General features: G+C 41.7%; 1 protein-coding gene across 1 annotated transcript in view; it reads right to left on the bottom strand.

Moving 5' to 3' along the window:
• The window catches only part of PREP (prolyl endopeptidase), a 129757-nt gene that overhangs the window by 52700 nt on the left and 62531 nt on the right, over positions 1–14526 (bottom strand). The window contains exons 8-9 of the mRNA XM_070376537.1: positions 8027–8218; positions 3992–4189 (exon numbers count right to left, since the gene is read on the bottom strand). Of these exons, the coding sequence (XP_070232638.1) occupies positions 3992–4189; positions 8027–8218 (390 nt within the window). The remainder of the gene's footprint in view (positions 1–3991; positions 4190–8026; positions 8219–14526) is intronic.

Here is a 14526-nt window from a genome sequence, read left to right as displayed (position 1 = left end):
AATCCCTATAGCCTAATGATGTTTTGTGTCCTGTCTCAATTGGTTTGCTAAGTATAACAATCCAGTATCAGATTGGAGAAAACATCCTAGAGTCATGAACCAGAGAGGATTGGTTAGGTGATCTCTAGGGAATAATTTCGAAGTTTAAGGGCAAAAGAGAACCAAATTCGGAAGTTCTTTAAGACCGGAGGAGATGTCTTGGACTTGAGGAGATGGGTCTCCTGATGAAAACAGTGCTTTAACAAGGCTATTCTAGCAAAAGGAAAGAGGGAGGGGTAATCAGTTCAGATATTCCTGCTATAATTGGAAATAAATGTAAGGAGATGAAAGAGATGGGAGTTAAAAGGAAGGGACAATTCTAGGAGAAACTGCAAAAGGATCAACAGAGGAATCTGGAAATCTGTATATGCAAAGAAAAGGCAAGAGAACTTGGCAAAGATGACCCATGTAGACACTGTTTCATCCAATTACAGGTCGGGTTTTAAGGATATTAAAATTAAAAAAACACAAACAAAAACAAGTCTCTTCAAATGTTTTTGCCCTCTTTGATCATTTATCCAAAGGAGTTGAAAATGTGTCCACACAAGAACCTGTACACCGATATTCAGAGCAGTTTTATCCATGACTGCCAAAAGTTGGAGGCAACCAAGATGCCCTTCAGAAGGTGAATGCGTAAGTAAATGGTGGAACATCCAAACAATGGAGTATTACAAAAAATAAATAACCAAATAGTAATAGCAAAAAATAAATAAGCCATTAAGCCATGCAACAACCTTAAATGCATATTACTAAGCTAAGGAGCCAATCTGAAAAGTCTATATAATCTATTAATATGATTCCAATTATAGGTCATTCTGGAAAAGACAAAGCTATGGAGACAGTAAAAAGATCAGTGGTTGCCAGGGGCTAGGGGGAGAAGGGATGAAAAGGGCAGAGTGCACAGACTTTTTAGGGTATTGAAATTACTCTGCATGACACCATAAAAGCACATACTGATGAATATAGGTCATCATTTCTCCACACTCAGAATGTACAACGCCAAGAGTGAGTCCTAAGATAAGTTATGGACTTTGAGCAATTGTGATGTGTCAATGCAGGTCCATCAACGGTAGCAACTGTATCACTGGAGTAGGGGATGTGGATAACAGGGGAGGCAGTGCATGTGTAGGGACAGGGAGTACACAGGAAATCTCTGTCCCCTTCCTTCAACATTGCTACAGACCTAAATCTGCTCTTATAACATTTTTATGCTTTTCCCAAAGAGTCTGGGAAAGCTTCTTTTATTTCTTCTCCCTGTTTCTCAGAACCATGCAACTGGGATGGCTGTACTGGATTGCTACAACACACAGAAGTCTGGAGTGAGACTTAGACAACCCTCTCAGGTCCCATGAATACAGCATCACTCGGCTCAACCACTAAATGGTTTGAGCCGCAGGGAATAAGTGCATTGTGCTCCAAACTGCCTTGGTTGCCTGTTTCCCTCCAAGTGCAGTCACAACTCTCCTAGAATTGCCCCTTCCTTTTAACTCCCATCTCTTTCACCTCCTTACATTTATTTCCAATTATAGCAGGAATATCTGAACTGACTGCCCCTCCCTCTTTCCTTTTGCTAGAATAGCCTTGTTAAAGCACTGTTTTCATTAGGAGACCCATCTTCTCAAGTCCAAGACATCTCCTCGGGTCTTAAGGAATTTCCGAATTCGGTTCTCTTTTGCCCTTAAACTCTGAAATTATTCCCTAGAGATCACCTATCCAATCCTCTCTGATTAATGACTCTAGGATGTTTTCTCCAATCTGATACCCGATTCTTATACTTAGCAAACCAATTGAGACAAGGACACAAAACATTATTAGGCTGTAAGAATTCACCTTACAACGTGGGCCTGTTTTCTTCCAAATGGTTTTGCTCAAGACATGTCTTCACCATGTATTCCCATGGGAAGCAGAGTCAGCAGGTGTACACCTGCCAGATGTACAGGTGTCCATAGCAGTCGGCGCACCAGGTGCTTTCGGCCCTGGAGCTTGATTTATAATTTAGTGTCTGTCGTTTACTGCAGCAGTGGACAGTCAACCTTCGGAGACCAGTGCAAGACAGCCTTTGAAAAGCAGACATGCATGTACACGGATGTGTACATATGTACACACTGACCATTTCCTGCTTTCAGGGAATCTAGTTTAATTATTTATTTTTACATTTGGTTCAGAAGGTCTGAGCCTAGAAGCCCTGTTCTCTGATTTTAGGTATCAGATTACATTAAGGAAAGAAAAGACAAGGCTGGAGGCAAAACAAATTAGGAAAAGACGAAGGAGAAGAAGAAAGCATTGCAGAGACAGATAAAGCTAGCTCAGGAGCTGCCTGCTGGTACAGAATCAGGAACACACTTCTCGTTCCAGACTTCACGGCCAGAGTCACAGACAATATTTCAGTGCTTGGCACAGAGCCCATCGTTCTGTGCTAGGACAATGAGCCCTTTCATCTTCGGGTAATGATGAACTTGTCCCTGAAATAAATGGCCACACGGGTCACTGAAGGTGGTTTACAGGCCTCTGGAGACTCTGGCTTTTATGAAGAGCAGGTGAGTCAGCCTTGCTCTGTTCTCCTTGTTGCTCAGTATCCATTAAAACTGTTTAAAGGCTATGAGGTTTTCCAAAGTTCAATTTCTGGAACCAGTGTAAGTTGAGGAAAGCAGTGCAGACCCCGCAGCACTGGGCTGAGAGGAGGAAAGCAATTTTCCTTGGTTCCTGTCCACTGGCTGCCACTGTGCTCCAGGCTCTGGGGAGGAGCGGTGAGGAGCAGCACACCCTGACGCGAGGCTCCTGACCTGTCAGTGCAGGGCTCCTGGCCCTGGTTTCCCATCTTTGTGAGATCCTCTGAAAGGTGCGTGCGTGAGTAAAGATTCCTAGGTGTCCCAGATGGACCATCAGACTTATGTACAGAACATTATTCTTTTGATTTAATAACCCCGACAGCAACCTGCCGTGATGGTTAAGATTCCTTAAAGACTGCCTGTTCTGTGACTCTGAGGTACACACAAAGAAGTGGATCAGCCATCACTGTCATCTGCCAAACCCTGGGAGGAGGACAAAGTCATTTTCTACTCTTGCTCGGCTCTCCCCTACATCTGCTTTATTTGCCAAGAATCAAACGACCGCAACAAAACTGGCTAGGACAAAAAGGATGATGAAGGAGCTTGAAAAACAAATAAGGAACGTGCAGACATTTCTTCAGCCAGATTGCTTTCAGGATAAGGTCTGCCCAGTCAACTGCAAACTGCCAACTGGCCAGGCTCCTGGGACAAATCAGGGTGTTAGAGCTTTGGCTATAACAGAAATGCTGAATGCAGCCAAGTGCAGAAACAGGAAAAAACCCAAAGAAGCAAAGTGAGTGTGAAAAAGCCTAAAAAAAAAAAAAAAAAGTATGAAAAGAGTTATGTTTACTTTGGGGAAAATTAACTGATGCCACAGAATTGCAAATGTTTTCTTCCTTTTCTACTAGAACCAAGTAACAAGTTTTTTTCCCCCCCTCCATATGATGTAAGATTATACTTTTAGAATTTTAATTTAATCCAGCTTAACAAAAGCGGAATGTAGTCTCAGTTTTAAAACAGCTTTTAAATGTCAGATGTGACTACAGATTTTTTTTTAACACTTTTAGTTATCTGTGCTGTGTGTGTTTTGATATATATAGACTAAAGGCTGAATCTACCGTTTTACTCGTTCATACCGATTTTTCAAATCAACCTAAAACAACAGTTGGTCCTGTCCCCAGAAGAGAGACTCAGGATATAAGATTAATGAGAGTGCAGTTTTAGGTGTTCATGTTTCCCTTTGTTCTGAGTGTCCGTTTTACCTGTTTATATTAAGTAATTCTGGCTGTAACACAGCCCATGTGATTTTCAATATAACACGGCGTCATATTTCAGTTTATCAAAAGAAACCCAAACGGGAGTGTGATTTTTAAACTGGACCATGTTGGTGAAAAGACTCTCACCTGGAGATAAAAAGGAAGTAAACTGATAGAAGATCTCGGTGTCCTTCTTCTGACCGCTGTAGCCCACGACGCTGCCGACCTCCAGCGGGAAGGTCTTGAGGAGAGCACCAGTGGCCAGGTCGTGAAGCTGCAGGGTGTTCTTTACGTCGTGCAGGTAGCACAGCACCAAGAAGTTGGACCTGACGCAAGCCACCCACTCTGAAAATAAGGACACATAAAACCTAATGTGGCTTTGAAAATTAGCCAAAAACACACTCATTTAGCCGAACGACAGTTCTGGGGCTCTACACCATGCTCTGCAGCACTGAGACTGGCTGAGTGATTTTATCATTGGCTTTAATCATTCGCTGCGTTTTCGGCACATCCCTCTAATAAATCACTGCCAATGTCAGGTCCAGAGGTGCTGACACATTCTCCACCTGGGACCAGGAGCCTTTGATGATCTCAATAACGTGTGTAATACAAATGACCCTGCTGCCCTATTTTGTGTCCAGTATCATGTTACAGGAGGTGCAGATGGAAAACAACAAAACCTGAGTCATGCTCCTCATCTGCCAAGATTGTTTATTCAATAAGAATGTACCAAACCCTTGCTTGACATGTGCTTGGCACCCTGCAAGGGCTGGACAGACCAGCAAGGAGATGAGGTCACTTCTGCCCTTGAGACACAATAACGTAAAAATATAAGTAGTAATGTGTAAACAAAGGTGAGTGAGTGACTGAGATTCAAAACAAGTGGGAGCCCTTGAGCAAGTGCTGAGTTACATCTGGGGGACAGTGAAGGTGGGGGTGCCTGGGTGGTGTTGGGGACAAGGCAGCTCTCTGTCGGGCGTGAAGGTGGGAAAACACAACTCAAGGAACGAAGGTGAGACTGGGGATAAGAAGAGAGAAAAGGAATATGAATGAACCAGGAAGGGCGAATGAACCAGGAGTGAAGCAGGAAGGGAGGAAGACTGGGAAGGAAAATGAGTGAGAAGCCCATTTTCAAGAAGAAAACCATTGTCCCTTTTGGGGGTGAGTGGGGTTGGTGGTGGGAGGTCTGATGGGGGTCTGGTGAGCTGGGTGGGGGAACTTTAGTTCTGACTCGGTCATTACTGTGGAGCTACTGTTGGACAAAAGGGTGACAGCAGTGACGGATGCATGCATCCCATGGCTGACCAGAGAACCACGGAGTACGTGGAGGGTGGAGAAGAGCCCGGAACCCCAAGAAGCCAAGCAGAGCCCCACATGGAGCTGGGGCTAAAGTCTGGAGAAGGGTAGCCAAGAAACGAAGGGCATCTCCAGGAAGAGTCACCAGGCCTCGGTGAGGAGGGGGAATCTGAGAGTGAGGCAGAGACAGGAGTTCCGCCCCTCCCTTCCGGTGCCCAGGCTGCAGCTTCAGTGTTGTGTTGTCAGTGATGGAGCTGGGAGAGCGGAGGTAAGCGAGCAGAGGAGCAGAGGAGGAAGTGGAGGGGGCAGGCCTGAGCACAAGCCACCGTGCTCTGGACAAGATCGGCCAGCGACAAGAACAGGCCATCCAGAGAGACAGGCTGTGGTAAATGCAAGCCAGCACAGGGCTGTTGGGAGCAGCTCAGGAATGTGGAAAAGATGAGCCTTTCCTGGTTTTCATGGTATGGAGCAGGGCAAGGGGCTTTTAATGCTGCTTATGTTTATAACCCAGGAAACTAGCAGCTCACACATATGACATTATCAATGCTCAACAAGACACGGGCCAGAGGGAGCTCTGAGGGCCACCAGGGACCCCAGTCTCATCAGGTTCTTTAGGTTCCTACTGCAAACTTATCAAGTCAGGATATAAAAAACAACTATTACACCTAAAAGTCATTTGCTCATCTGCCAGTATGATTTTTTTACAGTACTTCAATCAAGCAATGCATTTCATGTGGCTTTAATGTTTCAAAGAAAGGGGGGGGGAGGAAGTAAATTATTTCTGTCAAAAAAATAATCAATCTGTGTTAACTACGAGTACATCAGGATTCTAAAACAGACAAAGGGAATAAAAAAAGGACAAGGTGATTTGTAGACTGTCGTTAATAAAAGCTCTGACTTAACAGCTGTACTTTATGATTCATCTCTAGTTTTTATTCTCAGTAGGGCATTCTGTGCTAATGATATATTGCAAATTTACCTGTGCTTCTCTTTGAATTGACGAGTTCTAGTGAATATTGAAGGTTTCCCCTTTCCAGTGTAAAGAACTTATAACCTTTCAGAGGGAAGGTTATAAAAATACATCACCGCTCCCACAAATCTCCGAGCATTGATTTGCATTTCATTAGATCTGCAGGTGAGACAGGATTGTCACCTTAAGGTATAGTTAAAACTGCTTTGGCGGGTGGGTGGGTGGGCTTTAAAAAGCAGAAAATTCACATGTCTTGGGAAATATTTGCATTTCTGATGGTTCCATACAAGAGAATCACTGCTCCAACCTGACCTTCACCTGAAAAGCGCCCAGGGCACTCTTCACAAAGACTTGTGCCACCGTCTCCTTTGGACCCACCAAGGCCCGAGGGGCCCTCTGGTGGCAATTAAGAAGTGCGCACCAAGAGCTGGATCTTACCACCTCTGGAGGGGATATTCTGTCTCAGTTTGCACAGAAGCCAAAGTCGCTGCAAACCGGTTTCCTCACATGAAGATGTTAACGGAGAGGGCAGGAAACCTGTTCTAAGATTCTCGGGTCCTTCATCCAACATATGAGGTTCAGAGACTGAACAGAAGGTTTTGAGGAGACAGATGAACAGGCTTCCTTGGAAAGAACCCCTGTCCTGTTGTTAAGTCCCCTCCCCACCAGGAGAACTCAGCTGAGAGAGATAGAGCACTGATGCCTAATCCAAGCTGAAAAGCAGCTACGGACAGAGAAGAGCCTGGGATGAGCTGCGGTCCTGGGCTGCAGATAGGGGCTGAGTAGGTAAGGGCACGGACAGGGCTGTCTTGGGTCCCGTCTGATAGGACTGCCCAAGGTGTAGGCCTCCATACAGAAGCGGGTGGATGGGTGAGGCAGGTGTCCAGGGGCACAGGGGAGCGCATGAGTGAAGCACTTCCTGAGACTCAGCTGTAATTGTGTGCCCACCTCCTGCTCTACAAGCCAGGCCAGGTGGAACTATATGCAGGCACAGAGCATGCTGCCTTGAGCCAGGGAGGAAGGGTCCTTACTTTTCCAGGATGAGCACCTGGATCTGACTCCAGTATATGTGCTTCGAGTCACTGAAAAACCCATGTCAGGACGGCTTCGTCTGACACAGGGCCACTCTGCTGTTTTCACAAAGAATTATTTTCCTGATTATACACCTTATACCTTCACTTGGAATGGCCCTAGATTTTATTCCTATTCAACCCATCAAAAGTTCACCTCCACAAGCAAACTCTTCCTTAGCTTGAGGTATTCGACTCCCCTTTTGTGTCAAAAACTGTAGCAAAATTAGTGAGTTTCATTTTAAGTCAAATCCAGCTTTCAGGCAATAAGTAACTTATAAAGCAGTATATCATCTTTGGAAAATCACTGAGAAAATGAATAAATGGGAATTTAAAGGGGTTGTGAAACATGATGGACTCAGAAGTGATGCTCTTAAGACGTTATTGTAGCACAGTGCACACAGCAGCAAGAGCAATGGATCTCAATTAAATCTGACAATAATCTCTCTTCTCTTCTATAAATCCAGCCTAAGATCTAAAATAGATATAAAATGAACAGCCAACGTTATTCCAAAGCTAAAAACTACGGATTCTGAATCCAAGTAGTTTAAAAAAATTTAAACATTAGCACTTATTATCAGATAATAGCTACACAAAGACAGCCGATACTTAATAATAAAGCTCCGCCTTTGAAGGTCTGGATTCATACTTTCACAATTTTTATGAAGATCCCATACAATACTGTGCTAATTATAAAACACTTGGCTGCTCCATTAAGACTTTTCAGGATCATAAGTTGAAGGTTTTTTACCTTGTAACCGGTTACCAGAGAATGAGAGATACACCGATGTCATGACATTCTTACCAGAAACAAAAGCGCAACCTTCAAGCAGCACATACTCTTACCTAAGACATCTTTCTCGTGCTCAGGAACCAACACCTTCCACCTGGACTCCTCGGGGTCCGTGAAGTCAATGTTGATCAGGCGGTAGTTAGGAGAATGGCGATTTGTCTTGAACGTGAAAACCGTGCCCTCGTTGGTCACGTAGTCATACTCTCCTTCGAAGTTGTCGATCAGCTTCACCCACTTCAGGATTCCTGGTGAGAGACCAAGCACCTCCGTCACCTCTCTGGGGTTTGAAGTGGTGTGGTTTGTGTGTAGGGAGGGGACAGATCTTTTCTGTCTATAAAACACAAGGCAGAAACAATGTTTGGAAGATCTAAGGCACGAGACAGAGTGAGGATGACTGTGGGTGAATTTTAAGGTTTCCAAAAACTTCAAAGGAAGCTTTTCCAGAAAAGCCTGGCAATGAAGATGAGTGGCGGATTCTCTGTCCAAGGAATCTGTCTGAATCCCTGTAATCCAGAACATCCTCTTCTAAGTGGGTCTCAAATCTAAGCACGTCTTTCTACCCCCACTGCCATCACTCCACCCCAAGTTTTCCTTCCCTCTGGCTACGAGCTCACAGCTGAGGAATACTGCATCCCCCCAAGGGACTCCTGGAAGTGTCTGCAGACCCTGCGGTGGTTACAACTTGGAAAGTGACAGGACGGCCGCTACTCTCTGCCTCTATCTAGTGGGTAGAGGCCAGAGATGTTGTTTCAAGATACAGAATAGCGGCCTGGACAAAGAGTCAGCCATCCCTGAATGTCAAGCGTGCAAGCTGGGAAATCCTGGTCTGCAGCATCAGCTTTCTGCCTGGTCTTCCCACCACAATGTCTTAATATCTTACACTGGTCCCAGTTGGTACCCTTCTTAGAAATCTCCCCATGGCTCTCTGAATAAAATCCAAATTCCTTCTTATGGTCTCCGTGGTCCTGCATGTTAGACGCCTTGCCACTGAGCCAACCTCAGATGCTCCAACTTGTGCCTCACCTGGTCCTCCGGCAACACTGGCCTTTGGCAGGCTCCTTACGACATGCTTCACCTCAGAGCCTATTGAACACTGCCTTGCCTGCCAGACCCACTCACAAATCATTTCTTCACAGCACTTCTCTCAAGATATACACAGCTGACCCTTGAGCAACACTGGCTCGAACTGCATGGGTTCATTTAAAGGAGGGTTTTTTCCAAAGGTAAATACTGCAGTACTTAACACAGGATCTGTGGTTGGCTGAATTCATGGATGCAGAGGGATCATGTATCCAGGGGGCTGACTATAACTTCCACGTGGCTCAAGGGTCAACTGTACCTAATATACTTGTTTATAATTTGTCTTTTTTTTTTTTTATTCACTGTTAGATATTCAGCACCCAAATAGAATGGCACCTTCAAAGGTACAAAATAAAACTGGTGTTGAACGCAAGGGGGACACTTTCCAATCCTTCTGTTGTAAGAACTAGTCTGCTGAAAGGTCATACTGCAAAGAAATCTTAAATGCATCCACCATCATCATCATTTAAATGGCTTACTAAATGCCACTTTAATATAAAAAAAATCCACTGGGAAGACATCTGGTTCATAACATATCAGACATAAATATTCAGAGGACATCTCAAAGATTTTATAAATGAGAAAGCTCTATGACTTCTAAACTGCTCAAAGGCAAGCCAGACCTTAACTATTCTCCAATGAATCTCCTACCTTTAATTTCACAGTGAAACTGCTACATTAATTTGGATAGTTCATTTACATTCCTGGCGATTTTACATTCATTATCTAATTCATCTCCATAACACAACATCTTTATATAATTTGTTGTTGAATTAAATTAATCAGGGAAAATATAATCCCATGGTAGTGTTTCAGTTACACATAACAGGATTAAAACCCCAGCTCCAACCAGTATTTAGCCGCATGACCTTGAACAAACTCTTTATCCTTTGCTGAGTCTCACATTCTCAACTATTGAGAAACAGTAAGCAAATGAGAAAGTTATTATAAAGTAACTAGTAATACTCACCCCACAACAAATATTATTTTAAAATAAACTATGGGAATTAAAAATAATAAGATAGGCAGTTAAAAAAAAAGTTAGCTTTCCCACATATCAGTAATACCTGCTGGAAAACAGTGGGGGCAGCGGGGGACCTCATTTACATTAGAAGCAAAATTAATGAAATACTTAGGAATGTACTTAACAAGAAACGTGGACTCTATGAGAAAAACTCTAAAATTTTTCTGAAGAATCTTAAAAAACAATAAAACAAAACCTAGTGACTGGAAACATATACCATATTCCTTGATGGGAAGACTTACTATTTCAAAGATGCAAATAATTCCAGAAGAAATCTATAAACTTAACACAATTCCAAATGCTTCTTAGGGGATTTGACAATACTGTTTAAAGTTCATCTGGAAGAATAAGCACTTAAGTACAATGGATATATTTTTAATGACAAAACAAGAAAGAACTTCTTGTACTATGATGGCCTGAGCAAGCCCTCTACTGCTTGAAGGTAATTATCATCCTTTTATGGTAATCAGTTTCTTATTTGTCTTTGTTCACTTTTTGCCTTAACACGCAGCCATGAACACTATAGTCTAATTTTGCCTCATTTTTACATTTCTAATATAATGAAACCATACAACATGGATTTTTTGAGTCTGATTTCTTTCTATTTTTGGTGTCTGATCTGACAGTGTCTTTGTAAGATTATTTATCCTCTGGTTATCATTATTGACTTCTGGTTAAATCCTACTGTATACAAAGAACACACTCTATGATTTCAATCTTTTTAAAATTGTTGACAAAAATTTGTGGCCTAATTTTTCTTAAGTGACTTTAGAATGTTTATATGACTGAAAAGAATGTATATTTTTCAGATTTTTGCTGTGATATGCTAAGTTGCTGTTGCTGTTTACAAAATGAAGCAGGGCAAAAGCTAACAGAGTCTTGTCAAGAGAATGCACTTGGTCAGACCAAACCCACTTTTCCAACAACCCAAGAGATGGCTCTACATAGGGGCATCACCAGGTGGTCAATACCAAAATCAGACTGATTATGCTCTTTGCAGCCAAAGATGGAGAAGTTCTATACAGTCAGTAAAAACAAGACCAGGAGCTGACTATGGCTCAGATCATGAGCTCCTTATTGCAAAATTTACACTTAAATTGAAGAAAGCAGAGGAAACCACTGGGTCATTCAAGAACAACCTAAATCAAATCCCTTATGACTATACAGTGGAAGTGACTGATATTCAATGGATTAGATCTGGTAGAGAGAGTACCTGAAGAACTATGGATGGAAGTTTGTAACACTGAACAGGAGGTGGTGACCAAAACCATCCCAAAGAAAAAGAAATGCAAGACTGAAAAGTGGTTGCCCGAGGAAGCTTCACAAATAGCTCAGGGAAGAAGAGAAGTGAAAGGCAAGGGGAAAAGGGAAAGATATGCCCAAAGGAATGCAGAGTTCTAGAAAACAGCAAGAAGGAAAAAGAAGGCCTTCTTTAATAAACAATGCAAATAAATAGAGGAAAACAACACAACGGGAAAGATCAGAGATCTCTTCAGGAACCTGGAGATATCAAGGAAACATTTCATGCAAGGATGGGCATGATAAAGGACAGAAATGGTAAGGATCTAACAGAAGCAGAAGATATTAAGAAGAGGTGGCAAGAACACACAGAACTGTACAAAAAAGGTCTTAATGACCTGGATAACCACGATAGTGTGTCACTCATATAGAGCCGGACATCCTGCAATGTGAAGTCAAGTGGGCCTTAGGAAGCACTACTAGGAACAAAGCTAGCAGAGGTGGTGGAATTCCAGCTGAGCTATTTAAAATCCTAAAAGATGATGCTGTTTAAGTGCTCCACTGAATACGTTAGTAAATTTGGAAAACTCAGCAGTAGCCACAGGACTGGAAAAGATCAGTTTTGTTTCCAATCCCAAAGAAAGGCAATGCCAAAGATTGTTCAAACTACTGTATGATTATGCTCATTTCACATGTTAGCAAGGTTACACTCAAAATCTTTCAAGCTAGGCTTCAGCAGTACATGAACTGAGAACTTCCAGATGTACAAAAGCTGGATTTAGAAAAGGCAGAGAAGACATCAAATTGCCATCATTCACTGGATTACGGGAAAAGCAAGGGAATTCTATTTCTGCTTCATTGACTATGCTAAAGCCTTCGTGGATCTAAAGACTGTGCTCAAGACTGTGTGGATCACAATAAACTGTGGGAAATACTTAAAGAGATGGGAGTACCAGACCACCTTACCTATCTATTAAGTAATTTATAAATCTTTTGTTTGAATCTAAATATTTATTAGCTTAAGGGGCCATTTTTTCTATTAGTTAAAAGGTCTGTTAAAATGCTTCTGATTGCAGATTTGTCTGTCATTAGTTGTATTTCTGTTAATTTTTATTTTCTGTATTTTGAAAGTACACTGTTAGATACATACACAATTAGAATTATTATATCTAAATAAAACTGTATTGAACTTTCTATGATTATGAAGTTTTATCTCAAGTAATGTATGTTACTTTAAAGTCTACTCCAATATTAAGACAGCTACATCATTTTCATTTTAACAAATTTGGCCAGTTGTCTTCTGAAAAATGGATGGTCCCAATATGTTCTTCTCCATGTCTCCTAACCACTCAAATGCTTTCCATCTCTTTGTGGGTTGTATTCTATGTAATTTCTTTTTATATTCACTTTCACAAATTCTCTCTTCAGCTATGTCTCATCTCTTCTTTAACCTAATAACCTAACTTTTAACATTAATTATACTTCTAATTTTAGAAGTTCTATTTAGTCCTCTTCCAAATGTTTGGTCATTATTTATAATATTTTGTTTCTTGCTTATGTTTCCAAGCTTCTCATTTATTTTTTTAAAAGCAGCATCACTGTTTTTAAAAGTGCATTTACACAATTATTTTATATTCAGTTCAGTTCAGTTCAGTTGCTCAGTCATGTCCAACTCTTTGCGACCCCATGGACTGCAGCATGCCAGGCCTCCCTGTCAATCACCAATTCCTGGAGTTTACCCAGACTCATGTCCATTGAGTCGGTGATGCCATCCAACCATTTTATCCTCTGTTGTCGCCTTCTCCTCCTGCCTTCAATCTTTCCTAGCATCAGGGTCTTTTCCAATGAGTCAGTTCTTCATATCAGGTGGCCAAAATATTGCAGTTTCAGTTTCAACACCATTCAGTTCAACACCATTAGGAATCTGATAATTCCACTCTGGTGTGAATCTGCTGGCTCTACTTCTCATGGTGGTGAACTTCTTTCATCTAATCTGTGATTTCTGATTATGAACTGATTTCCCTTGATATGCTATCTTTGAGAATTCTTGGAGGCCTGGGTTGAAATGACATCATTTCAGATAAGATTTGTATCTGGCTTCTGTTTGCTTCTTGGGAGGCAACCAACCTGGGAGCACTTTAAATTCTAGGCATGGAGATTTTTGGACCCCATAGAGAGAATCAAGTCAATGTGAACACATGTGAATGTCAGTCCTTCTGTTTTAGGAGAATCCAAATCCTGCCTCCAAGATAGAGACAGGCAGGTTTCCTTACTACATACCCTGCCTCTCCCCAACTTCCCTCTCTACCATTGGCAGGTCTATTTCTCAGTAATCCATACACCACCACCAAAGGGAAGCTCAGACTCAAACCCCAGCAGAAACATTCTGAGACAAACCAGCTCACATCCCAGGATTCCTGCTTTCATTTTGTCTTTGGTCTCTATGATTTCTCTTCTTTTGTGCCAATTAGCAATATATTTAGTAGATGATTTATTAACTTTTTACAACATTTTTGTTGTTTCAATTAGACTATTCAAGTAGATTATTATATCACCTGCTACATTCCCACAAACTAAAGTCCTTACAATTAATTGTCATAAATAATTAAGTTCCAAATCTGAGTCAAACATTTTTCTTTTTCCAGTGACAAACTGCTGACCCCCGAAGCAGGTGATCCATTCAAAGACAAATGCATCTCAGTTTACGTAAAACAACACTAAAACGAAAAGAAACCCAAAGACTATTATTCCTTATAAGACAAAGTTAAAAAATTAGTTGGCAATGCAAAATTTACAGCGTCAGAAGGTTACATTTGTTTATTATAAGAATGATGAAACAATTTTCTGGACTGTGACATTTGTAAACACAAAGTCTTAGTTCAGGGAAATGTCAGATTCCTTAAATGTTCCCCTGACAATAAAACATTTCCTGATGTGAAACCTTTACTTCTCAAAGTAACCATCTTCCGGTTTCTGACTGAAAAGGTCTTACAGCCATTGCAGTGGTATTTACTATGACCCTACTTTCCCCTGCCTGTAAAAAAGTCACTGAAATGTCCACTAAAGACAACACATAGCATAAATTTCCTTTAGTACGTCTGCATAGTCAGGTGAACCTGAAGATGCCATGCACTTGTTTTAAATAATCAAGCTCCAAACACGCTTAAACAATTTAAAAAAGTTTGTGGTCATTATCTGCCACCAATTTCT

This window comes from Bos mutus, chromosome 9, assembly GCF_027580195.1.
Source record: "Bos mutus isolate GX-2022 chromosome 9, NWIPB_WYAK_1.1, whole genome shotgun sequence".
NCBI lineage: Eukaryota > Metazoa > Chordata > Mammalia > Artiodactyla > Bovidae > Bos > Bos mutus.
The sequence above is the reverse complement of the archived record's forward strand: the minus strand, read 5'-3'. Positions and strand labels throughout refer to the sequence as shown.